At 43.2% G+C, this 25,582-nt stretch overlaps 1 protein-coding gene across 1 annotated transcript in view; it reads left to right on the top strand.

Annotated features, from left to right (window-relative positions):
* The window catches only part of Fgd6 (FYVE, RhoGEF and PH domain containing 6), a 121,558-nt gene that overhangs the window by 68,209 nt on the left and 27,767 nt on the right, over positions 1-25,582 (top strand). The window contains exons 6-8 of the mRNA XM_087902139.1: positions 4,791-4,942; positions 7,715-7,871; positions 9,283-9,370. Of these exons, the coding sequence (XP_087758265.1) occupies positions 4,791-4,942; positions 7,715-7,871; positions 9,283-9,370 (397 nt within the window). The remainder of the gene's footprint in view (positions 1-4,790; positions 4,943-7,714; positions 7,872-9,282; positions 9,371-25,582) is intronic.

Here is a 25,582-nt window from a genome sequence, read left to right as displayed (position 1 = left end):
AAAGGCCAGAACTCATTAGTCCCCAACATCCAGCTGAAGACCAGACTCAGTACTCCCAACACTATAATGTAGCCCTGATTGTCCTGGAACTCACTCTGTAGACCAGGATGGTCTCATACTCAAGACATCTGCCTGCCTCTGCCTCTTAAGTGCTAGGATCACAGACATGCACCACCATACTGGGCCTCTTTTTAATTTATTTTTTTTAACATACAGTAAAACAGTCTGTGTTCAGTCCCAGTGCTGTTGAAGGGACTTTTGCAGTGGTCAAGAGATTTGGAATTAACTCCAAATGCAGAATTCCTAGCCAAGAAGCAAAGTGAGAGTTAGTGGTTAGAAGATTCCCAAGAAGTGAAGGAACAAGTTGGGGAGGGGCAATCTGCTACTCCTTGGGAGATAGTGGAAGGTGAGGAACAGGGCCAGACAGTGTAAGTGGTGGGAGATTCTTAGTAAAACTCCCTTGTCTAAGGAAACTGTCAATCACCTGCTTAGACCATATAACTGTGGGCCTTAGAGATTCAAACCCTTGACGTTCTTATAATCTTTATTAAATGTTCATTTTTTGAGACAGAGTCTTGCTATGGAGCTCTGTGTAGCCTCAAACACACAGCAATCCTCCTGCCTTGACCATTCCCCACCCCCAAGTGCTGGGTTTACACAGGTGCATATACCACCGTACCTAAGTACAAAATAAACTTTCTATTTTATTTAGAGCTACTGCCATAGTTTCCAAAATGATATCATTGAGCTTCAATTCATATGACGCTGTCCCAAGCATTCAATACTCTTAGAGAACAAAACAAAACAAAAAAGCCTTGTCAGGTGTGTGTTCAGGGCCTCCACGTCATTGGGCAGCCCACTTGGATTTGGCTGGTCTTTGTTAAATGTGTCTTAAATAAACAAGTTTCCCTTTTGGCAGAGGTGGAAGACATGGAATGCGGAGTCTGGCAGGAGCTGTGTCACTCCGGCTCCTAAGTTACTTAACAGCTATCATCCACTGTCTATGTCATGGTGAGGAAATACCTTCCAGTTGGAAAACAAAAGTTATTCTGCTGCCAAGGGACCAAAATAGTCATCACTTAATTTTGCAAGAAGAAAGGAGCATGCTTATTGCTTCGCTGAGCAGGAACTGCTTTGGAATGATTTTAATCGCTCAAGTGGTAGAAGAACACGTAGCTGTTTACCTGCTGAGCTTTGAACATGTTTACAGTCGGGGGTGTGATTCATGAGTGTGTTCAGTAGCATTCCTTGATAGTAGACAATCTAATGGCTCCCAGAAGTGTTAAGTAGCTGCATTTTCTCCTAGCAAATGCCAGGGCTGATGGAGGCGAGCTCTCAGGGATGGAATCTGACTGCTGTCAGTTGATTTCTGGGATGCTTGTGTGATTTTCTAGTAGTGTTGGCAAGCTAAATTCTTGTTGTATAGTCTACTAGTGAGTTATACAAGTTGGTTCTTTAGTTACTGGTGTAGATAGGGTGTTCCTTTAGATTAATGTAGCTACTGGGACAATAAAACTGATCCCAGGTTCTGCCTCCAAAAAAAAAATGTTTTTAGAATTTGTTAAGAAAGTGAGGTGACTAGGCATGCAGCTCTTTAATAGAGTTCTTACCTAGCCTTCAGGAAGCCCTGGGTTCAGAATGGTGGGTGGTGCAGGCCTGTTATTCCAACACTTGGGAGGCAGAGGCAGGAAGATCAGAAGTTGAGAGCAATCCTTAGCTACATAGCAACTTTGAGGCCTTTCTGGCACATCTGTAATCCCAGTTGTCCAGAGGTCGAGGCAGGAGGATTATGAAGTCCTGAGGCCAGCCTGGTCTCAGCAAGACTATCTCAAAACAAACAAAGCCTTGAAAAGAGCTGGTAGAACTGTGCCTGCATTCAGAAGACTGAATTTCCAGCTCTGCAAAGAAACTTAACTGTACTTTGGGTAGAAAACCTTTCTGTTCTTTTAGGGTATGTGTGAGGATTTTTGAGTTTGAGGCTTGTTCTTGTTCCCCTGCCCACACCCAGAAGAAATACTCTTGATCAACTTGTATTTTAGGAACTTGTATTGAAGGAACCAACAGAGGAAATGCTGTCCCTTCCAACATGATTTGCCTAGTAAATCCACAAAGGGAAACCAGTTGCAAGTAAAGAGAAAGCCTAGTGATCCTCTTCAGGTTCTGCTTTAGGATTTGGAATCAAGTTGTTGGGAGAAGGAACCTTTGTTTTGGAGTCCCGCGCAGCTGGGAGATTCCGCTATTGTTTAGCTTAGATCTCTCGGCCCACCCTCAGAGGACAATGAGGTCTAGGCCAATACTTATCTCCTCCCCCACCCTTTCCTCCTCCTCTGCTGTGATAGGGTGTGGTGGTGGTGACATATATTAAAACAGAGCACTGGCAGGCTTAGAGAGAACAGAAGATGAGGAATATGCCGTGTTAGTGTGTAAATGGTGAGCTCACTGGGAGCCTGGCTTGAGGGAGAGGAGCACTGAGACCCAGAGTCAGAGTGTTGTGCTGGCTCTGTACCAAATGAATCACAGGAAGTGTCTGGGCACCATCCAATTAGACTTTATTACCGCTATTCTCTAATACTAATTATGTCACAACCACATCTGTTTAGCAAATGAAGAAGCCAAGGCTAGCCCAAGGAAACACAGCAAGCCAAAAGCATGGCTTAGATCTAGAATCCTGATTAGAAAGTGCCTTCCTTCCTCTACAGGTCTCAGCTAGAGGCTCCAGGCTGAGAAACTGCTACTGGCAGGGATGAGGGACAATTCTGAATGTAATTAGTTAAGACCTCCTGGGAACTTGAAAAAAATTAATAGAATATTCTTTGTGAATTTCATACTTAAGTTTTGTCTTTATGTAAGTTTTGCTCTTCTCTTCAGCTCCTGCTGTCTCCCTTCAACTCCTCCTTTGTCCATACTTTCAAATTAATGGCATCTTTTTAATCTCTCTCTCACACACACACACTCACTGAGTCCACTTAGCATCGCTCATATATACATGTATTGAGGAGTGACCACTTTGGATTGAATAACCTATCAGGTTATTCCCCTAGAAAACGGATTCTCCCTCTCTCAGCAGCCATTGATTGGTTGTAGTTCCTCATCTAGGTGTGGGACCCTGGGAGACTTCCCCATCCATTCTGGCCTGTCAGCTTGTATCATCGTATAATTCCTGTGTAGGCAGCAGCTTGTGATTTCGTGGGTGGCTATTCCCTGTCATGTCTAGAAGATGCTACCTGGAAACAGGTATCTCGGACTTCTGTCACTTGCAGCCTTTTGTCCCCACTCTTCCCCAATGTTCCTGACCTTTAAGTATAAGGGTCGTGCTGTAGATGAACCATTTGGGGCTAAGCACCCCCAAATCACTTATTTGCTGCATTGTGAAAATTATTTTCAATTTTCAATATTTGAAAATTACATATTACAGATCTCTGTAATAGTCCCTATGTATTACAAAAGAGGACTTCTATGTGTAAGCACTACACATACCTGTGGGTATAAAGATCAATATTTAGAGTACAGTTAAAAATTATATTGCTTTATGTATTAGTCAGTGTCCTCTAGATTAATAACTTATACAATGAAGTTTTCTTTCTATATCTATATCTATCTATCTATCTATCTGTATATATATAAAGGCAAACATTTCTAAAAACTTTATATTTATTTAGAATAATTTATAGTCGGCAATCTAGCTAATCCATCAATGACTGGCTATGAATGGAGAGTCCAACAATCCAGAAGTTGTTCAGTCCATGAGGCTGGCTGTCTTACCTGGTCTTCCGTAGAGGCTGGAACCCCGAAGAAGTAGGGTCTAATGCCAGTGAAGGAATGGACCTGGTAGCAAGGGGAGGGCAAGCAGGCAAAAAGCAAAACAAAAACCTTCTTCTTCCATGTTTTTATTGGCTCCCAGAAGGTGTGGCCCAGATTAAAGGTGTATTTTTCCTCCTCAAGATCCAGATTAGAAGTAGATCTTCATTCTTCAAATTAAGCAAAAGTTGCTTACTAGTATGTTCTCCATTTCTGGATTTTAGTTAGTTCCAGATGTTGACAAGTTGACAACCAAACATAGATATCAGTTTAGAAAACTGGCAGCAGGAGGTTCTTCTCTAGGGTCTCTGGCCTCTCCAGCCACAGATCATTGGCTCTGTTTACACACTACTCAGTGTGAATCTCCTCACCTTGAACAAGTCTTAAATCCAACTGGACCGTGTTGGTTACCACCCACATAAAGGTGCCACTATTGGGCCACTGGGGATGTTTTGCCTAGCCTGGCATTGTTGGAGTTAATGGGCTTTACCTCTGGATAGGACTATTGATTGTTTCTCTCCAATGGCGGTTTGTATAGCACTCTTAGATAGTAGTCTTCAGGAAGGAGGCTTCCAGGTCAATTCCAGCTTGATTCCCCCAAGTTCTGTGTCCAAATTGTGTGGTGTTTTCAACAGTAGGGTCTTAGCTTCAAGTTCTGGGAGGCAGCCTAGGGTAATAGCAGCAGCCTGTCCTGTTTCGGGAGTCTCTTATGTTTCCCTGACAACAACTCAGAGGTTTCTAATGCCTAGCCCTGGGGTTTTGTTAGTTTATGCCTCATGAGGGAAAAACATCGCCCCATGTGACAAAGCAGAGGAATCGTGTTTATATGATAGCATTACAGTGACCTTAATTCACAGAGCTGCAAAATAGTTTTTAGACACTTCTTTATAGAGTTGCAAGAGATAGCTTTGTGATTTAGATCATCGTAGGGAAAGGGCTTTCGATCCAGTTCCGAGTTTGTACAGTGCTCTTCCTCCTCCTGACGATAACAGGATTTCCGGGATGCTGTAGCCCATGCATCCAGGCAACTTGGGAAGCCTGTGATTGAGGACCGGATCCTGAACCAGATCTTGTACTACCTGCCTCAGCTGTATGAGCTCAACCGGGATCTCCTGAAGGAACTCGAGGAAAGAATGCTGAGCTGGTAAGACAATCCCCAGAAACCCTGCTAAGGAGAGAGAGAGAGAGAGAGAGAGAGAGAGAGAGAGAGAGAGAGAGAAGTGTTCCTTATGCAGAACTGCTGCAGTATGTTGAACTTTCTTCGCAGTTATCTGTATGATGAATATTTTGGATCACCACACGTCATTTAGTACGCTGGATTTATATACATATCATTTTAAATGTTCTTCAACAATGCTTGCTCAGATCCATGCTCAGCCGACTTAGCTGTTGCTTTTTTCTGTTTCTTTTTTTCCTTTTTGTTTTGTTTTTCTGTTCATTTATTGAGATAGGGTTTCACTTCCTGAAAAATTTCAGACTGTGTTTTTTTTAAAGTTGTAGCGAAAATAAATTATTACCAAAATTATTCTGTATATATTTTATCTTTTGTTCCTTATAGAATTTTGCATTAATGTTATCCTACCTGACTTTAAAGCCTAATGATAGGCATATTTATATAAGAAATATAAGAGGTTTAAATATTTTTTGCTTGTACTAAAGTCTTCTTCAAGTTTTGGACCCGTAGATGATCAGTGTTCAAATGTTAAGCATTCCTGAGAACCAGCCTAAACTAATGAAAGAGACAACTCTTCACTCATAGAAAAGTTAAATTTATTGCTAACAAAATAGTTCAAGTCTTTGAATAAGGTATTTCCTATCAAAATAGTCTTTTCACTGGGTCTAATGGAGCAGTCTTGCCAGCCCACATACTTGGGAAGCTGAGGCAAGACAACACGTTCACTGAGTTGCACAGGCAGCTTAATGAGTTTCTGTTTCAAAACAAAAAGTGAAAGACTGGCTGGCAAGATGAGTCAGTGGGTAAAGGTACTTGCCACCAGACCTGCTGACCTGAGTTTGACCCTTGGAGCCTGCATGGTGAAAGGAGGCGGCTGGTGGCCACGGTTGTCCTCTGGCCTCACATCCATGCCTCAAAATATATCAGTAAGTCAATCCATAAATATTTCGATAAATAAAAAGAGTAAAAAGTGGTCTGGGGTTTTGCTTAATGGTTTGCCTACCATACAAGAAACCCTAGGATCATATATTTGTGTTAGAGCGGTCAGAGCACCAAATACTCTCTATATAGATCAGAGGGTACACGTTTGTCTTGGTAAGACCAATGTAAGGGCCACACTGTTAGAGAAATTGTAGTATTTTCAATTCTGGGACCAACTTGAGAGGGGCCAGTCTTTATAAAACAGAAGTCTGAAACTCAAGGTTAGGACCTCGAGTGACAGTTGGTGACACTGGGGTAGTTAAACTGGTAGGCAGTATCTCTCTGCCTGGGAAACTTGGGAGCAGAGGCCACCTTGTTGATCTGGAAACTCTTGGCCCCGTGTATCTTACTACAGTGACACTTCTGCTTTGCAGGAACACTTAGCCAGTACCGACTCTTCACCTTGGTCTCCAGGCCGTACATAGATCATGTTCTGCTCCGTAAGGACGGACATGGTCACTGGTGCCTCTTGATCTAGCCACTGCCTGCTGATAATGCAGTTGTGTTGGGGTAGAGCCGTGAGAAACAAGGTGCTTACATTGTGATCAAGGGATCCATGTCCTGGCTACCACCACCCCACATGACAGTAGCAGTCAGTGTACCTGTTTCCCTAGTTATCTGTTGGTTTGAAATAAGTTACTGGACCAGATTTTTAAAGTGTCTCTCTTTGTAGCTACCCTGGCTTGGGATCTACTCTGTAGTATAGGCTGATCTTGAACTCATAGCAATCCTACTGTCTCACCTTCCGAGTACTAGAGTTACGCCTAGCAAGTATTTCAGTTTTCCAAGATTTGAATATCTACTGTGCTACTTGGTAATCTACATGTGACAAGCATATCATAGTATATAAAATATATGAAAGTCTTGCCTTCATGGGACAGACATTTTAGTGGGGAGAAGGACCAGGTAAATAGACAAGAAAAATCAGAAAAAACAACTTCTGATTTGTGGAGACTGATAACGTGCTGGGTACTCACTGAAGATTAGGTCTAAGAAGGTTCTCTAAGAAAGTGGAACACGGGCTAGGAATACAGTCAGTAATAGACAGCTTGCCTACCATTTATAAGATGTTCAGATGTCAGCCATCTACTCCTCCCCCCACACCAAATGTGGAGCGTGTGAACTGAGACGGGAACATGGGAATGGGGAAACTCCAAGAGCTCCCTATTTCCAGGCTTCAATGGACTCTGTGTATTCAAAGAACATAGATACTTTGGAGAGCAGGAAAAGGGAAGCAAATAGGCCTGGGTCGGGCAGACAGGAAGAAGCAGTGGCCCTGTGTGCATGTATTAGAAGGTCTTTGGAGCTGGTGTGATGCTTACCTGTAATCACAGAGGGAGAGAGGCTGAAGCAGCAGGGTCATGAGTTCAAGACCAGCCTGGGTAGCTTAGTGATACCATCTACACACACAAACACACACACACACACACACACACACACACACACACACACAGAGAGAGAGAGAGAGAGAGAGAGAGAGAGAGAAATAAATAATGAAAAGAAGTCATTATTGGAAGTTATATAATAGGATGTGCATTTTTTTTAGGCTCTTGCTATGCTAAGGAATGGAATAGAAAGGACAAAAATGGAAACAGGGGGACCAGTCAGAAACAGCAGAGTCTGGGCAAGATGTGTTCCTGGGAGGGGCAACGGTGAAGAGCAGCCTCTTAGGATGTTTTCAAGAAGAGATGAGCTGATGACGTCGCTCCGCCTTACACATCAATGACCGCGCTTATGTTTTTGTGTATCCTCTATCCACAGGAATGAACAACCAAGAATTGCCGATATCTTTGTGAAGAAGGGGCCGTATTTAAAAATGTATTCCACATACATCAAAGAATTTGATAAGAACATCGCTTTGCTGGATGAGCAGTGCAAGAGAAACCCAGGGTTCGCTGCGGTCGTTAGGGAATTCGAGGTACTTGCCACCATATAATTTTGAAATTTTTTTCTTATATTTTCTATACCTTAATCATTTATAGTCATTGAAAAGAAAACTTTTGAATAAAGATGTGTTAAAATATAATCTCTTCTAAATCATAGAAAATTAATTCATATTCTTTCATCCTTTCCTCTCCTCTACTGTTGTGGAAAAAAAGAGGCATTACTGGGTATCGTGGGATAGCCTGTAACCCCAACACCCAGAAAATAGAGACAAGAGCAGAGAGAGTTCAGGGGCAGCTGAGGTGCACAGCTGTCTCAGAAAGCAGCACAAGGACTCATTTGGGTCCTGCCACACAGTAAACTCTGGGGTGGATGAAGCTCAGGAACAGTCTGAGAAAGCTATTTTACATATTAAGGAAAAAAGTTTTAAGGACAATTGTAGCATGATTAGTAAAAACCTAGAGACAGATATTGGGGTTCAACCTGAATATCAGAAAAGCAAAGCAGCCAGCCACTGACTCTTACCTTGACCTCAGTCTGAAATGGCGATCCTGCCTCCAGGAATCTCAGAATGAAACTGTCTGAGAGCTGTCTCCTCCTGTCTTATGTTCCCCTCTAGTTCTGGGCAACTAGAGGCAAACTAGTGTGGCTACTGAGATTAAAGGTATGGGTTATCGCTGCCTGGTCTGTAAGGCTGACCAGTGTGGGGCTGTTTTGCTCTTTGATCTTCAGGGAAGCTTTCTGAAAATACAAATGAAATATCACTACATTCAATCACATGACTTTATGGCCAAGTTAATGGCTTATGATTTGCCTCCAGAGTAGCACACATGCTTGGCATTTGCAAAGTCTTCATACACACCTTAAAAAGAAAACATTATACAGGCAACCAGGTGTGTACATTCTAACTTGGTTGTCTTGTAGGACTACTCATCCAAAAAGATTTTTACATTCATTATTCTAAGAGAGAGGGGTACTTAGCAAGGCTGCTCGTAGTTTTGGTTTCTGCAGCCCTCCCCACTATACTGTTGTTACTGTGAGTATATTGACCACGGGGCTCTGGTTGTTGTTTGAATCTAAGCCCCAATACTTTTAGATCTGCTTCCTTATTGGGGGCCATGCGTTCCCTTCTCGGTTCCTGGAGTTTGTAGTTAGGACTAGCACATGTTCCCTGAGTGGAAGCTGGGACATCCCCAGGAGGACACCACGTTCTGAGAGCTGTGGACCAGTGCTCTCTGGAGCACTGGCTTCCGAGAGCGGCTGGAGAGGTGGGTTTGGTAGCTGCAGTCACTCCTTTGTGACAGCCACTGTCACAGCCGGCGTGTCTTACAGAAGGCAGCATCTCTGAGTTCTCCTCCCCAGTTGCTGGCTGTTCGAAGTTTGACTTTCTAAGTGCTTTTGAAAAAAAACAATGGATTTACTTTCCATGCTTTTCCCCCCTTCAGATGAGCCCGCGATGTGCCAACCTGGCCCTGAAGCACTACCTGCTGAAGCCAGTTCAGAGGATCCCACAGTACAGGCTGCTGCTGACAGGTGGGCTCTCCAAACCTTACCAGCCAACTGACCCTGACTGCCCTTATTGAGTATGCCTTTCCTAAGCATGCCGCTTCCCACTCTCCATGACCACTGCCTAATAGATGAGTTAAGTCACTGGGATTGAGCTGCTTTCAGTTCTGTGAGCATCATGTGTCACCTCTGGGCATTCATGCAGGTTGTGCCCTTTGCTCTGATGCTCTTTCACCATAAGGGTCCACATCCTTGTGTCATTTTACCTAAATAACATTGTTAATCCCAAGGAGGTGTTTTCTTCAGTACTTGGGGTCTACAGTCACTCCCATATGTTTGCATAGCACTGTCCCGGGGACTCTAATTACTTTCCTCTGTTGTTATGAGGATTGGTTAATGAGCTAAGTTGCACGCATGATCCTTAGAATAATTCTCTGAGCATAGTAAATTCTAATATTAGCTATTCTTAGCAATAGTAACAGTAGCCTTACTATGATTATTTGGGTATTCTGACCATCATTTGCAAGATTTTAGACTTCTCTGACTAGTGTGGAAGAGAATATAAGGTAGAATTTGGATGAAGATACGTGTTCTCGGGTACTTTTGTTCTCTGACTCTTTAAAACTTTCCATAGTAACAGTAACACAGTAGCAAGATATTTTTTTCATAGACAGAATAACAGGCTTATAAAGATTAAGTGGTTTTGATATCATAATAAAAGATAATACACATCATGTCAATACCACGCATATGATCTGATACACACATTAAGTCTACTGAGATTTGCTGAAGTGTATTGAGGAAAGGGAGAGAATTATCTATATTATTGCCATTACATTTTGTGTTAAAGTGGATAAGAACATTGAAATGTCTCCACAACTCAATAGTAGATACCTGTGGTTTGGTGAAAATAGAATTTGAGGTTCTTTGCTATGACTGTTGTCTTTGAGAACACAATGAGAGTGCATCTCCTTCATCTGGTTCTCTTCAACCAAGATTGATAGAGGAGCCTGTGAGCCTGGAAACTCGCATTCGCTCACTTCCCTTGACACAGGAGCTTCGGGCTCTCCCACCTGGTAGAGAGGAAAGCAGATGGGAGGGCCTTCCCTTGCAGACCTGTGACCTGCCAGCCAAGGTGTGCTGCAGGCTGAATTCGGGTTTCTAACTGCAAACCAGGCACTAGATTTCCCTCTGGAATGACATAAAACGAAGTAAATAATGAGCGGATATCCTGCCCATCTGCACTGCTTTCCTCCGCTCTTGGCTGAGATCATTAATTCACAGGACGAGAGGAAGTCCCGATACACAGTGTTTTTTTCTAGATAGATCTAAAGCTCTGTCATGAACCAGCTATTGGAAAGCCCTGGCTATTTCTACAGCTGTAGAGTGAGTACTGTTCTCAGTGGCCAAAGACAACGGTGGCTCGGATTTGAGAAAGAAGGAGCGGGCTCCTGAAAATGAAGTGTAAAAGATAGCTTTTCTTCCTGTACTGTGGCTGGTCTACAGGGTAAAAATCTGCCTGTTTAATTTAGATTGCATGCTAAATTGTTTTTTTGGTGGAGACATGAGAAAAGCAAGTTTTTAAAACTGTGAATGTGTGTCTTCTTTCTTTTTAAGACAGTTTTTTCATTGTGGAGACAGCAACGCTTGCCTCAAACGACTTCTAGTCCTTCCTCAGCCTCTTGAATTCTGGGGTTAGAGGAATGCATCACCATACCTGGCTTTTACACTCACATTTCTTGTTATTACACTTACTTATTTGTTTGTCTGTTGTGTGTGCATGTGTGTGCATGTGTGCCATAACATATGTGAAGGTCAGAGGGCAGCTTGTGAGAGTCTGTTTGCTTGTGGGTCGTGTGGGTTGAACTAGGTCGTCAGGCTGGGCAGCAAGTGCTTTTATCAACTGAGCTCTCTCACCAGCCCATGCCTGGCTTTTTAAAAACTTTTTCTAAAAATGTTTCTTTTATTTTTGAGATTATAATCACACCGTTTTCCCCTTTCCTTTCCTCCCTCCAGACTCTCCCTTATGTAACATGAGGGGGCCGGCTTGTTGGGGTTTCCGTCCCGCCCAGTACCCCACAGCCAGCAAATCCCAAAGAGAAATCACACAGGACTCCATAAGGTTACAAACTGATTGGCCCATTAGGTCAGGCTTCTTATTAACTCTTATAACTTATGTTACCCCATTATCCTTATCTACATTAGCCACATGGCTCTGTACCTTTCTCAGCTGGGCAAGTTACATGCTGCCTCTTCGGTGGTCTGCCCAGGAGTGGAGGGAGCTTCCTGCTTCCCAGAATTCTCCCAGTCTCTTTGCTCCACCCCTACTTCCTGTCTGGCTTTCCCGCCTATACTGCCTGCCTGGCCAATCAGCGTTTTATTAAAATATGATTGACAGAATACAGACAATTCTCCCACACCATTTCCCTCTTTTTTTTTTTAAACAAAGAAAATACCCATAGTCCATTTGTTGGGAATGTGAGCGTAGTATTTCAGGCTACTTCCTGCTGGTTGGGGGCACTGATGATCTTATGGGGACCTAAAGAAAATTTAGAGTTATAATCAAGTCCTGACTGGAGTATCCTGTGAGTCCTGATCATCTCAGGCAGCAGTCTTGAATCAGTTCTGGATGTAGAACTCAGACATCCGGGCCATCTGTTCCTACTGGGGATTTCTCGGGTGGTCGTCCTTTGTCAAACTGAATTTTTCTTAACTCAGAATGAATCCACAGTCTCTCATTTTCTGTGGAAACAAAAGCAAGATCTCTTCTCCAAAGTAACATACCTTTTGACTTCAGTTTTGAAGCCAAGGTATTTTCAAAATACCTATCTTGGGTTAGTTCAGCAGCATTTATAAACAAAAGTCTTTTAGCAGCTGTTTCTCCTTCCTCAGCATTCAAACAATTCAAAGAGAGTATAATAACATACAGTATCAAGATTCTCTGTGTATTTTCCATCTTTATGTGGCTTTATTTTAACCTCTATTTTATTTTTTCTTTTAACTTTTGGCTTTTGAGACAGGTTCTCTGTATATATCTTTGTCCTGGAATAACTCTGTAGACCAGGCTGTCCTTGAACTCACAGAGATTCTTCCTCTCTGCCTCCCCAGTGCTGGGATTAAAGGTGTGTACTACAACACCTTGAATTCACAGAGATCTGTCTGTCTCTGCCTTCCAGGCATTGGGATTAAAGGCGTGTACTACCACACCTTAAAGTCACAGAGGTCAATCTGCCTCTGCCCCTTGAAGTCACAGAGGTCAATGTACCTCTTCCTCCCAAGTGTTGGGATTAAAGGTGTGTACCTCCTTGCTCTCTTCCAAATTCATGACATCATCTTTCATTTGTTAAAATCTGGTTTTTCGTTTTGTTTTGTGGTTTGGAGAAAACAGATTTGTGCCTAGGGATGCAGCTAAGTTGGTAGAGTGCTTGCCTAGCATGCCTGGAAATTTGGATAACGGGGCTTGGTAGCATGTGTCTGCTATAAAAACAAACAGATTTTTTAATTGTTTTATAATACCAACATCATGTGAGATTGGACTTAATTTTAAGGGTTTTGTTGTTGTCATTTTTTCCTTCCTTCCTTTCTTTTTTATGTGTGTTTGGGCTCCTAAATTTTTTATTTTAATGTTGTTTGGGGCAGGTTCTTGACATGTAGTCCTGGCTGGCTTGGTACTTGCTATGTAGCCCAGTCACTATAATCCTCTTGCTTCAGACTAATGAGTGCTGGAATTAAAAACACGTTCCACCACAGTAGTCTCTCACAATTATTCTCACTAGTCTGAGAAATGCATAGATGAAGGACCAATAAGACGGGTTATTTCTTTTTTAGAGAAAATTGAGTGGAAATTCCCAGAGGCAGTGGTCTTTGCTCTTTAGTCATTCAGGTTTTTTGTTTTTTGTTTTTGGGTTTTTTGCAGTGATTTACCCCCCCCCCCCCCCACGGGAGAACTTTTCTTCATTGTAGTAAGAAATTCCAACTAAATTCTTGGTTGGAAGTCCTTGTAGAATTCCCAGTGGTGGGGCTCATGGCCCTGACTTGCATCCCCTGGCACCACTAAAATAAATACATACATTAATTAATTCTTGGCAGTAGTTTTTTAAGATAAACCCAAATAAGATCTAGAGGATGCATACGGCTGTATAGTGAGGCTGTACAGTGAGGCTGTATAGTGAGGCTGTACAGTGAGGCTGTACAGTGAGGCTGTACAGTGAAATGTTGAAAGAAACAGAGTGAGTGGTTTACTTAATAAACGCTGAAGGCTTTTAAATTTTACTTTTTTTTTTTTCTCGAGACAGGTTTTTCTGTGTAACAGCGCTGGCTGTCCTAGAACTAGCTCTTGTAGACCAGGCTGGCCTGGAACTCACAGAGATCCGCCTGCCTTTGCCTCCCGAGTGCTGGGATTAAAGGCCTGCGCCACCACTTTCTGGCTCTAAATTCTACTTTCGTATTGACTAGTCGCATTGCAGTCAGGCCCTATCCTAAGAATGTGGGGCGCTCAGATCCCCTAGAGTTGGAGTGAATGTGAATAAGGAAGCAAACACAGCGTAACTCCATTATGTCTGGGTCTGTCATCAGTCTTGACCCGTGTCAAAGACTTAACCACTGAAAGGGTTGGGAAATGAAGAGCTGCCCCTTTTTATGACGTTCAGAACCCTGCTGCGGAGCCCCGTGAATGTGTGCTGGCTGGATTGACCACTACATAATGTTGAAAGTCGAGAGCAAGCTTCCATTGACTCCGGCACTTTCAGAAGGACTAAACTTTCCGGTCCTTCTCCCTGGAAGGATCTCCAGGTTTTCCTGTCCCTCTGGTTCCTGCTGCTGCTGGGATCCAGGTCAGGGCTTTCCCACCCATTCTGTGTCGCAGAAATGTCTTCATGCTGTCCGCGTCAGTGATCACACCCCCGTAACCCAGGAAACCATTGCTTCATTTCTCTGCCAAAGGTGGACTTTGATTCTGCTCATTCAGTTCTTATGATTTATTTATTTGTTATTTAATTTATCTACTTACTTCTTTTTGTACTAGGGATTGGATCAAGAGCGCTTTACGAGTGTTCATCCCCTGGACTGCATCCCCAGCCCTCATTGTGCTTCTAGAAAAGTTGGGAATGCACTTATCCACAGCATAGAGACCTCTCTCTCTCTCTCTCTCTCTCTCTCTCTTTCTCTTTCTCTTTCTCTTTCTTCTCTAGTTGTGGTCTGGTTTTCCCTGTCTGCTGAAGCATTTTCTTTCAGGCTCAATTTCCTCATACATTAAGCAGTCCCTCAGCAAATGGGACACCTACAGGTAGCACAGTAATGCCGCCCCCCCCCCACAGGCTATCCCATCCTCTTTGAGGCCATGTCGTTCCCTCGGGCTCTCACTGAGTTCTTCCCCTCTCTCTAAAATTTATATGGATCTTGCCACTTCTTGTTTTTGTAAGCGGTACATTTTTGCTTTGAAGGGCTCTTTTATACATATAAAGATATGTAAGTAATATAAAAAGGCAAATCCTTTTTCATCTTCTGTTATTTAGAAATGACTCGGAGACCTTTTCTGATTTTTTAAAATCTCCACCTATATTGTATATTATGTTAGAATTTTTTCTCAATAAAAGTATTTCTTTGTGGACCGTTATTACATTGATATTGAAGGAAGTTGAGTTAGATAGGATCACTGAGGAGAAACATATTGAAAAACATAATTTAAAATGCTTCTGCAAATCTTTTCACTTCCACAGCGATGGGCAAACAACAGTCCTTTGAACTCTGATTCAATGTACTTCCTTTCATCTTGTTCAAAATATTTATGTTACATTAAGTTGTTTTAGCAATATATTTTATTACTCTTTCCTAGCCCTTGCCTTTGGCTGGAATGGCATTAATTCCCTCTAGGTTTTGGAAATCCAAGATTTTCCATGTTGGTAGAAAATGGGATATTAAAAACACCTGTTGTAGTATTCGGAAGCTGCAAGTGTGATGGCCAGGTTAATCTGCAGATTTAAAAAAGTAAGTTAATAGACTACACTTTATCTTTATTAAAACTCCTGTTAGCAAGTATTTTATTCTAAAACCAGTACATTAAAAGTCATTTTAATTGAGCGTAGCAGTCCATACCTTTAATTGATGGAGGCGTTCCTATCCATGGGGTGGGGAGGGAATGCCATTCATAATTTGTGTTTATTAGCCAAGCTCCTGTGCTGTTGGAATTCTTTTGTTTGTTTGTTTGTTTGTGTGCTGTTTTTCAAGACCAAGTTCCTCTGTATAGCTTTAGAGCCCGTCCTGGAGCTTGCTCTGTAGACCAGACAGGCCTCAAACTCACAGAGATCCGCCTGCCTCTGACTTCTGAGACTGGGATTAAAAGTGTGCGCCACTGGTTTCAATTAATTTTTAATTGTAATTTTTGAGGAAGCCATTTAAAGAGATTCTGTTAAGTAAATTCCATCTGTGAAATACTTAAATGCTCTGGAAAGACCTTAAGACCTAAGAACTGAGCACATTCTGTCTGTGTTCCTTTGGTTTGCTTGTTTTTGTGTTTTTTGAGACAGTCTCTTGTAGCCCACACTGGTGTCAACTTCCTGTGGATCCAAGGATGACCTTGAACTACTGTTCCTTCTGCCTTCTCCATCCTAGTGCTAGGGTTACAGGCGTGCATCACCACGACTGGTTCCTGCAGTACTGGGGAGCAGACTCAGGACTTTGTGTTTGCGAGGCATGTACTCCAGCCCCTGAACTACATACTCGGACCTATTCTGGTTTTGTTGTTGCTTTGAGAGAAGGCATCATGTAGCCCAGATGACCTCGAACACCCCATCCCATGCTTCCTCCTCCCAAATGCTGGGGTTACAGGCTGTGCTATGTCCCCTAGCCAGTGTTCTTCTTTAATTCTGAATTAAATTAGATCTGATGGAAGATCTAATGATTACCATGGTTTAGACATCGTGCTAATACGAGTACACATTATTTTCATTTGTATGTCCCAACTATAATTTGCTATAAAAAATATTAGTGGTTTCCATGGTAATAGAGTCACAGAGATTGTTAATCCTTCTACCAGTGTCCATGGTAGAAAGAAACCCTTGCTGTGTGGTGGTGGCGCACGCCTTTAATCCCAGCACTAGGGAGGCAGAGGCAGGCAGATCTTTGTGAGTTCTAGGCCAGCCTGGTCTACAGAGTGAGTTCTAGGATGGCAAGGACTGTTACACAGAGAACCCCTGTCTCGAAGAAGAAAAAATAAAAGAAACTCTTATTTCATCTAAAGGTTAATGAAAATGGGGCTGGGTATGATAGCTCGTGCTTTTAATCCCAACTCTTGGGAAGAAGAAGCAGGTCGATCCTTGTGAGTTTGAGCCCAGCTTGTTCCACACTATAAGTGACAGTCATAGGTACACAGTGAGACTCTGTTTTATAGAAATAAAACAGTAAAGGTTAGTGACAATGGAGTCTCTCTGTTTATGTGCTTGTTTTTGTCCATACAAGGTTGCAGATACCCTGAATTCTACCAGCGGAGATCACTACAAAGTCATTCTTTCTTTAATCCTTAGTGCAAATTTGACCCAGATTCCCTGCAAGTAGCCGAATGCCTCTGTTTCTGGGGCTTGTTTGAGTGAGCAGAATTTGTCGCTGGAGTTTCTCACAGTTTTTGTCAGAACTGTGAGCTCATAGGAACTGTTCTAGTTGGAGAAAGCCCTGAAGTGTAGCTACACTTGACCTCATTTTGGTGCTTAGATTGGCTTCATTCATTACTTGGCTGTTGCATAGCAAAATGCACTTGTCTCTCGATGCCTAAATTTGACAACCATGGACAAGAGTTTCCTTACACTGCAGAGTGGGTTAAATGTGCCAAGACCCTTTCTGTGTACTTGAGATTGTCACTTGATCAACTGGCAACCACTAAGAAAATGGGTCTCGGAAGACTCAGAGTAAGGGCTTGAGAGCCTTCCATAGGTCATCTCCTAAGTGAATTCTAGACATGCCTATCTAGTCTAAAAGGGTCCTGGGGACAGTTGTAAGATGTGCCTCTAGATTTTGTCACGGCTTGGGGTCAGGTTTGCTTCATGCGTCCTTAGAAACTGCTTTTTCCAGACCAAAGACATCAAAATCTAGGGTAGATAAGCAAGGCTTTTTTCATTACTCTGTCCTGCATTAAGGTACTCAAATGAGGTCCAAGTCCAGCCTGTATTTCAATAAGGAAACACCATCACTCAAGAAAAGAGCCTTTTCTAATTCACAGAATGATGTTTCTTGCATTCTAAGCCATGAGTCTGGAAGGATTAAAATAAGTGCCCACAGATTTCAAAGTAGCACAGGATTTCATTCAAAAGTGAACAGGACCAACCAGACACTTGACAGCCGACCACATGAGTGAGAAAGTAGCCAAGGGGCTTCCAATAATGAGCTCCCAAGGAAGTGGGTACTGACTTCTAAGGTGCATAGTTTAGTTGGCTTCCTAATTTAATCAACAGATTCCAGTTAAATCACCATTTTTCTGCTGTGCATGGCCCTTCCCATGATGTAACCGATCCGATCATATGCAGCACACGCAATTATGGTACATAGGGGACTCTTCCTACAAGCTAGCTCAGCAGCCACAGGTTTCCTTAGTACACAGTCGCAACATAGTCAGGCTGACTATGTCTCTGCCTGTATACGCAGTAGCTGGAGTACGTTTGAATGGGAACCACCAGTGTGCCAGCTGTTAGCAAGGAGAACTCCTTCTGTTCTTCAGCTTGGAGTGGGCTGGATACAGCTTCCTGTAGATCTCTATCTAAATTGCTAGGTGCATTGTTAGAGAAGTCCGTGCGCCTTCTTGTAATACCAGCACCTGGGAGGTGGCAGCAGGAAGAACAATAGTTCAGGGCCAACTGAGTCTGAGGCCAGCCAGCCTTTTGAGATTGTTTTTCAGAATCCTAATTTTAAAATGTTTTTCCTAGCAACCCCCGAGAAAGTAATATGAAATACGGCAAAAGGCAAATTGTCAAGATAATGACCCGTGTTACAATTAAAATGATCCTGCCGCTTCTCCAATTCCGTGAGCTGGAAGGGGTGAGATAAGATGCTGTTTACGGCACCTGCTGTACCTGGACAGCAGATTTAAGACTTCCATCAGGCAATAAAATCGAGGAGGAAATCTTCTGTGTTGCTGAGACACACGAAGCATTTATAAAGCCCGAAGGAATAATTCAAAATTGTCCTCATGCTGGTGGTGGCGCACACCTCCGATCCCAGTACTCAGAGAACTGAGGCAGGAGGGTTAAAAACTTGAGGCCAGCTTATGCTACTTAGAAAGGCATTGTCTTCTTGAGAAACCAAAATCAAGCTGGATGGCTGTGGTGGTCTGAAAGAAAAGGGCTCCCGTAGGGCGTGGCATTATTGGGGAAAGTGTGTCACTCTGGGGGTGGACTTTGAGGTCTCCTGTGCTCAAACTGTGCCCAGTGGTGTGGTTCATTTCCTGCAGGACTCTCAGCTCCTTCTCCAGCACCATGTCTTGCCTGCATGGTGACGTGCCCTGCCATGATGGCAGTGGACTGTAAGCCACCCAATTAGCTGTGTCTCTCTACAGCCATAGAAACAAACTGCAGTGCTATAATCAGGTCCTTAAGAGATAGAGGCAATATCGGGACTTCAAGGTCAGCATTGGCTGTATGAAAACCTGCTTCAAAAAAATGCATATACTATTTTAGAGAGATGTTCATGGTGTAAATTTTCTTCATTATTATTTAACTTGCCACATGTCTCATATGGCATTTTATAATTAATGAAGATTTCACAATATTTAAAGGTCTGATTTTTTTGTTTGTTTGTTTGTTCGGTCTAATTTAATTGCTTCCAGCCCCAGACAGGATCTTGCTAATTTTCATCAGTCTTATAATCCTCCTGCCTTCGTCTCCTGAGTAGTTGGGATTGCTAGCATATACCACCATATTTAGCCAGCCTAATTCTTTTCCATATCTAAAAGTGCTGAAAGGGACTGGTGGCCTTCAGTGGTAGAATGCTTACTTAACATACATGAGGCCTGGATTTGATCTCTAACACCATAAAAATGAATGGATCAAATAAAAACAAATAACAGTGCACTGAAAACAAATTTGCAAGAGTGTTCTCTAGCTAGCCATTACTAGACCAGGGGAATAACAATTTCCTTAAAAACCAAAAAAACACAACTTTTTTAAAAAGAAAATATATGCTGATTGCAGTTTCCCCTCTCTGATTTTCTTCCAGATCCCCTCCATTCACCCAACTCTATTATGCCTTCTTTCTTTGCTTAGAAAATGAACAGACAAGTAAAAACAAACTAGAATAAAACAAAAAGCTTGAAACGCACACATAGATATAGTCAAAAGAAATCATAAAAACTCAAAATTGGAAACCATGATACATAAGCAAAGACATGTAAGCTTAAGCAGAAGCATTAGGGAACAACAACAACAAAGTTTCTAGAAATGCCATTGAGTTTGTTTTGTGTTGGCCACCTACTACTGGGCATGGGGCCTGCCCTTAAGTGTTTGTTTGTGTTGCTTCCTTTGTGAGTGGTTGTCAATTGGAGATAGCCTCTGGCTTAGGGATGGGGTTTCTCTCTACTTCCCCTCTCAGCCCTGGGACCCCCGTCAGGGCCAGACCTGTGCAGACCCTGTGCATGCTGCTGTAGACTCTGAGTTCATGTGTGCATCGGCCCTCTTGTGTCTAGAAAGCCCTGTTTCCTTGGTGTCCTCCATCCTCTTTGACTCTTACATAACAGTCTTTCTTCCTGGTCAACAGAGTTCCCAGAGCCCTGAGGGGAGGGATTTGATGAAGACACCCCAATTAGCTTTTTGTTTCTCTGTCTCTGTCTCTCTCTCTCTGTCTCTGTCTCTGTCTGTCTCTCAATCTCTCTCTGTCTCTGTCTCTGTCTCAATCTCTCTCTCTCTCTCTCTCTCTCTCTCTCTCTCTCTCTCTCTCAGTCTCTCTCTCTCTGAAACAGGGCTTCTTTGTGTAGCCCTGGCTGTCCTGGAACTAACTCTGTAGACCAGGGTGGCGTCAAACTTAGAGATTCTCCTGCTTCTGCCTCCTAAGTGTTGGAACTAAAGGCCTGGTGCCACTATCACCTGGCTTGAAGACACCCCATTTAGGATTGACTATTCAGAAGGTCTCTGCCATTCTCTCTCCCTCTCTGCACAGTGTTCAGTTGTGGGTCTCTCCTTAGTTTCCATCTTCTTCAGGAGGAAGCTAATCTGCGGCTGGCTGAGCCAGACACTAGTCCATCCAGATACGCAGGATGCCGTTAGGAGTCATTTTGTTGCTGTGTTCCTTTAGCACTGTTTGGTTTTCTAGGGGAGTAAGAATTTGGACCTCTGATTCCTTAGAAGGAGCTCTATAAGTCTCTCCTGAAGCTGTCTTGAAGAAATCAACCTTGTAACTTGACAGGTAGACCTTCATTTTGGTATTTCAAATGATATGATCTTTGGAGAGTCAGGGTAATTTTAAGTTGCTTGTTTCAGACTTTGAGACTTTATAAAATAGGCTTATCGCATAAATATATAGCCTTTATTGGCATCCCCTAGTTCTGCATGTCTTGTTAAACGCACTATGAATTTATGGAGGAAAGAAGAAACCCAAACAAACACAGCAAGCAAGCCTTGTCCTCCAGTTTGGAACACTTTAGTCTGGAACGATACTCCTTCTGAGTTCATTTCCTTTGTGCTGCCGCCAGCCGCTCTCAGCACACAGTCTAGGCCATCTGAAGGCAGAAAGTTCTAGACTCCTACCAATGACTGAAATTTAGTGAAAGTTGACCTCTGAGTACGTTCTGTTTGAAGTTGACTGTTGGTTGTGATTAGGAGTGGTAAGGCTTACTAGAAGCTCTGGGGTAGAAAATGTGGACCTTCCAGAAGATCTCATAGTGTTAAGTCCTTTCATCTTGGGACTTACTTGAATAGAAAGGTAACATGAATATCCTTAGATCCTGCACAAAGTACATTTCAGTTAGGTTTGCTTAATATTACTAATGTTAAGGGGCAGGTTGTTCAGGAGTTAATTAATCAATGGTGCCACCTGGTGGCCAAAGAGTACGTTTTATGATGTTCTTATACCAGTAATTTCTTATTTTCTGTCTGTCTGTCTGTCTGTCTCTCTCTCTCTCTCTGCCCCTCTCTGTCTCTGTCTCCAAGATCTCCATCTCGTAAGCCTCCTGCCTCCACCTCCCGAGTGCTGAGATCACAGTTGTGTACCACCACTCCTGGTTTTTTTCTTTCCTAATTTTGATTTTTAATAACAACAATAGTCTCATTGGGTTGTGAGACAGAGGATTTTTTGTTGTTGTTTTGTTTTAAAAAAAACAGTCTTTATTTAATTTGTTTAGGCAGGGGCAGGAAATTCATGATGTTACAAGTCTGACCTGGCAGTAAAGCGATACTGTCCCCATGATTCCTGTGAACATTTCTGCAGGGCCAGGTCCTAAACAGGAGGCGGTAGCATCCCCATGAGTATACAGGCCGTCTGGTCTCCTTCCCTGCTTCACCCTAGCTTCCGCCCGTCATGGCAGCATGGTTTCGGTGTTGCCTGACCATGCTGATCAGTCATCGTCTGCATGCTGCTGCCAAGGTCCTGGTTAATTCATAACTGCTGAAGGAGATCAAGGACAGACGGATGGATGGATGGGCGGATGGACGGTTGGATGGATGGATGGATAGATGGGTGGATGAGTTGCAAAGTTGAATTGTAGAGACCAGTATCACATCCTTAAAATTGGCAGAAGACTGGCTTATCTGCATTCCTTTCTTGATTAATAACTTGTTGTAGCTGGGCTGAAGCCATGGCTCAACGGTTAAGAGCACTGGCTGCTCTTCCAGAGGAATTCCCTGCACCCACAATTCCCTGCACCCACATGGCGGCTCACAACTGTCTGCAACTCCAGATCCAGGGCTTCTGACACTCTCTCTCACACACATACATGCTGGCAAAACACCAGTGCACATAAAATAAATAATTTAAAAGAATAGCTCATTGTAACAGCCTCTTCAGTATATTTTCTATGTAGCAACTGTACTGATCCCCTGTTATAAAGGCTCAGGCTGGCAGGCCAACAGTCTAGTTTGAATACTAGCCCAAATGCAAACCAACCAGCCAAACAAACAAAAAAATGCAACTTAGATGTTTATCAGGCTCTGGAAATGATTCTGAGGTCAGGATTTCCTAATATGCATGTCTTATAGGCAGCTTTCTTGGGATAAAGACATGATTGCATTTGCAGACATGTACTTCTGTATAAAGGAACAAAAACTGAAAGGAAGAGGAACTTGCCGTGAGTCTGACATTGAAGTAAATCTGCTTTCCTACCCAGACTCTTCAGCTAATTACAAGCTTAAGGAAAACCACTTGGCTGTTAGGGATAGCAATTACAAGGGGAAGTTTGGGCTGGAAAGATGACTCAGGGGCGAAGGTGTTTACTGCCATTCTTAAGGCCTGAGTTCCATCCCCAAACCCTCAGGACTGAAGGAAAGAGTCGACCTTACAGTTTGTCCTCTTACCTACACATGTACATCGTGCCTGTGCCTCACTCAAACACACATAGAATAAATACATCAATGTTAAAAATAAAGAAGAGTAAGTTAGCTGCAACCCTAACACTTGATTTGTTTGTTTCCGAGACAGTGTCTCCCTGTACTGGAGGCTAGCCTTGAGCTCATCAGCTTCCCTGTGCTGGAATTAGAGGCATGAACCACTATATAGGATAGGGCCTTAGTACCAGCAGTTTTAGCCATAGGGTTTTAAAATACAGATTCATCCAACACGGCTTATATATGGAATGCACTCTGAGCATAGTCAATGTGAGACTAACTTGTTTTGTTTTACTTAGGCAGAGCCTCCCTCAGTTGCCCAGGCTAGTCTGAAACTCACCATACAGTCTCCACTAGCCTTAGACTCCAGGCTACCCTTTGGCTTCAGGCTCCTAAGAGCTAAGAGTTACAGGTGTGAGCCTCTGCACCAGGTTTATTAAGCATTTTTTTAATCTCTGAGAGGAGGGTCAGCATATTGTCGAAGCAATGTAATCCAGTAATTTCATGATTTCTTCCATACATATTTCATCAGAGGCATGCCTTCCTATAAGTGTAAATTGCTAGTGACCTTCCTGGCGAGAAGGAGGCTTTGCCATGCCTCAGGGGAGCTTACTGTGGTCATCCACAACACCTGTCAGGGTACTCCACGCTGGATATTTATAATGCACGTATCCAGACTCCGTGGGCCCCTGGATCATTGTCCCAGGGACCGGCACTTCCTGCAGCTTGAGTGTATCTGTCATTATTACTTTTGGAAAACTAATGCTAACATCCACGTTTCCATAGTTGTTTGTGAACATGACTTGCGAATCTACAGGCTGACATTATAACTGTTCGTGGTGCTGCTGGCAGAGATTGGGTCTGATACACTCAGTTTCCTTTTTCTTTTTTATTTATTGATTTATTATGTATACAGTATTCTGTCTGTGTGTATGTCTGCAGGCCAGAAGAGGGCACCAGACCTCATTACAGATGGTTGTGAGCCACCATGTGGTTGCCGGGAATTGAACTCAGGACCTTTGGAAGAGCAGGCAATGCTCTTAACCACTGAGCCATCTCTCCAGCCCTACACTCAGTTTTCTAATGTGCTTTTCGTCTTCCCTTTTTCTGCACTTCTAGCGGCATTCGTATTACTGACTTCAGCCTTTATTTAGAGAACTTGCTGTGTGGTAGTGGGTGATGGGATATGAATTCTGCAGATGAGAGACAGCCTAAAGTGATCAATTGCCATGTCATGCCCTGTTCAAAGGGAAAAACATTGCTTTCAGATAGAAAGTTTTATAGCAGGGAAGGCAGATCCGAGAAGAACCTTGGAAACTATCAGTTGAAAACCAGGAATGTAGTTCAGTGATGGACCATGTGCTAAGCATGTCCAAGGCCCTGGGTTCCATCCTCAGCACCACACACACACAACACACACGCGTATGCATACGCGTGCATGCACACACACCACAGACTATGAACAATGCAAATCTGTTTGTTGTTGGAGGCCTCTCGTTTGTTTCCCGACCACTCAGACTCCAACAAGGTTCTGGCGTCTATCTCCTCCAGGTGACGGCTACATGGCATCTCACTGACTCTGCCTTCTTTCTCCCAGCATTCTGTTTAGTTTCCTCAGTTTAGTTTTCCCGCCTAGCTCTATTCTGCTAAGCCACTGGCCAAAACAGCTTTATTCATTAACCAATAAAAGCAACACATATACATAAGGACTTCTCACAACACGAGTCAGATTTTATTTGTAAAGGTAGAAGGGGTTCACCAGGAGAGCAGTTAGAGACAGAAAGTAGGGAGCCAGGAACTACATGGGAAGTATTTGAATTGTGCCCAACCAAATTTTAGTTAAGGGCAAGGGACCTGTGTTGCATGATAGCAAGAAAGGGAGAAAAGTGAGTAATGGACCGTGCAGTGGCGGGGTAAGTTCTAAAGAAAGAAGTTGGGTGGATAACAAGGACATCCAGCTTTTCTCAACAGAGAAGTAAGTGTTGTCTGAAGTCCAGGGACATACATTGGTATTAGAGATTCATTAACTAGAACCCTTTCCCAGACTGTGAGACCCAGTGCACCATGTTGTTTATTTACATACCATCTTTGTCTAGCCTAGGGTTTCTCAGCAGCTTCGACATTTGGGTTATCTGTTGTGAGACTATATCAAGGATGTACACCTGCATCCCTAACCAGCAGGTGCCAGTAGCACCCTTCACCCTAGCTGAGACTGTGCAGACATTGCCAGATGTGCTCTGGGGGCAGAGGTATCTGCATTTGCAAAATGCTGGTTTAGAACACATGGGAGTTACTTGGTGTCCTGAGTATTCGTAGATTCTTAGATTGAAAAGTCTGACACATCACTTTGAGGCAGGACCAAGACCCTCCTCCCTATATCTAGGCTAAGCAAGGTATCCCGTCCAAAAGATTGGGCTCCAGAAAGCCAGTTAAAGCACTAGGGATAAATCCTGGTTTCACTGCCAGTGGCCCCACAGGCTGCCCCAACCACACAACTGTCACCCACATTCAGAGGGCTTAGTTCGATCCTATGCAAATTTTCCCACTGTCTGTGAGCTCTCACTAGCTCAAGTCAGCTGTTTCTGTGGGTACCGCATCATGGTCTTGGCCCCTTTGCTCATATAATCCCTCCTCCCTCTCTTTGACTGGACTCTGGCCCAGTGCTTAGCTGTGGTTCTCTGCATCTGCTTCCATCAGTTGCTGGGTGAAGGTTCTATGATGATAAGGT

Source organism: Myodes glareolus, chromosome 26 (genome assembly GCF_982192425.1).
Source record: "Myodes glareolus chromosome 26, mMyoGla1.1, whole genome shotgun sequence".
NCBI lineage: Eukaryota > Metazoa > Chordata > Mammalia > Rodentia > Cricetidae > Myodes > Myodes glareolus.
Note: the sequence above shows the minus strand (reverse complement) of the source record. Positions and strands in the feature narration are given on the sequence as shown.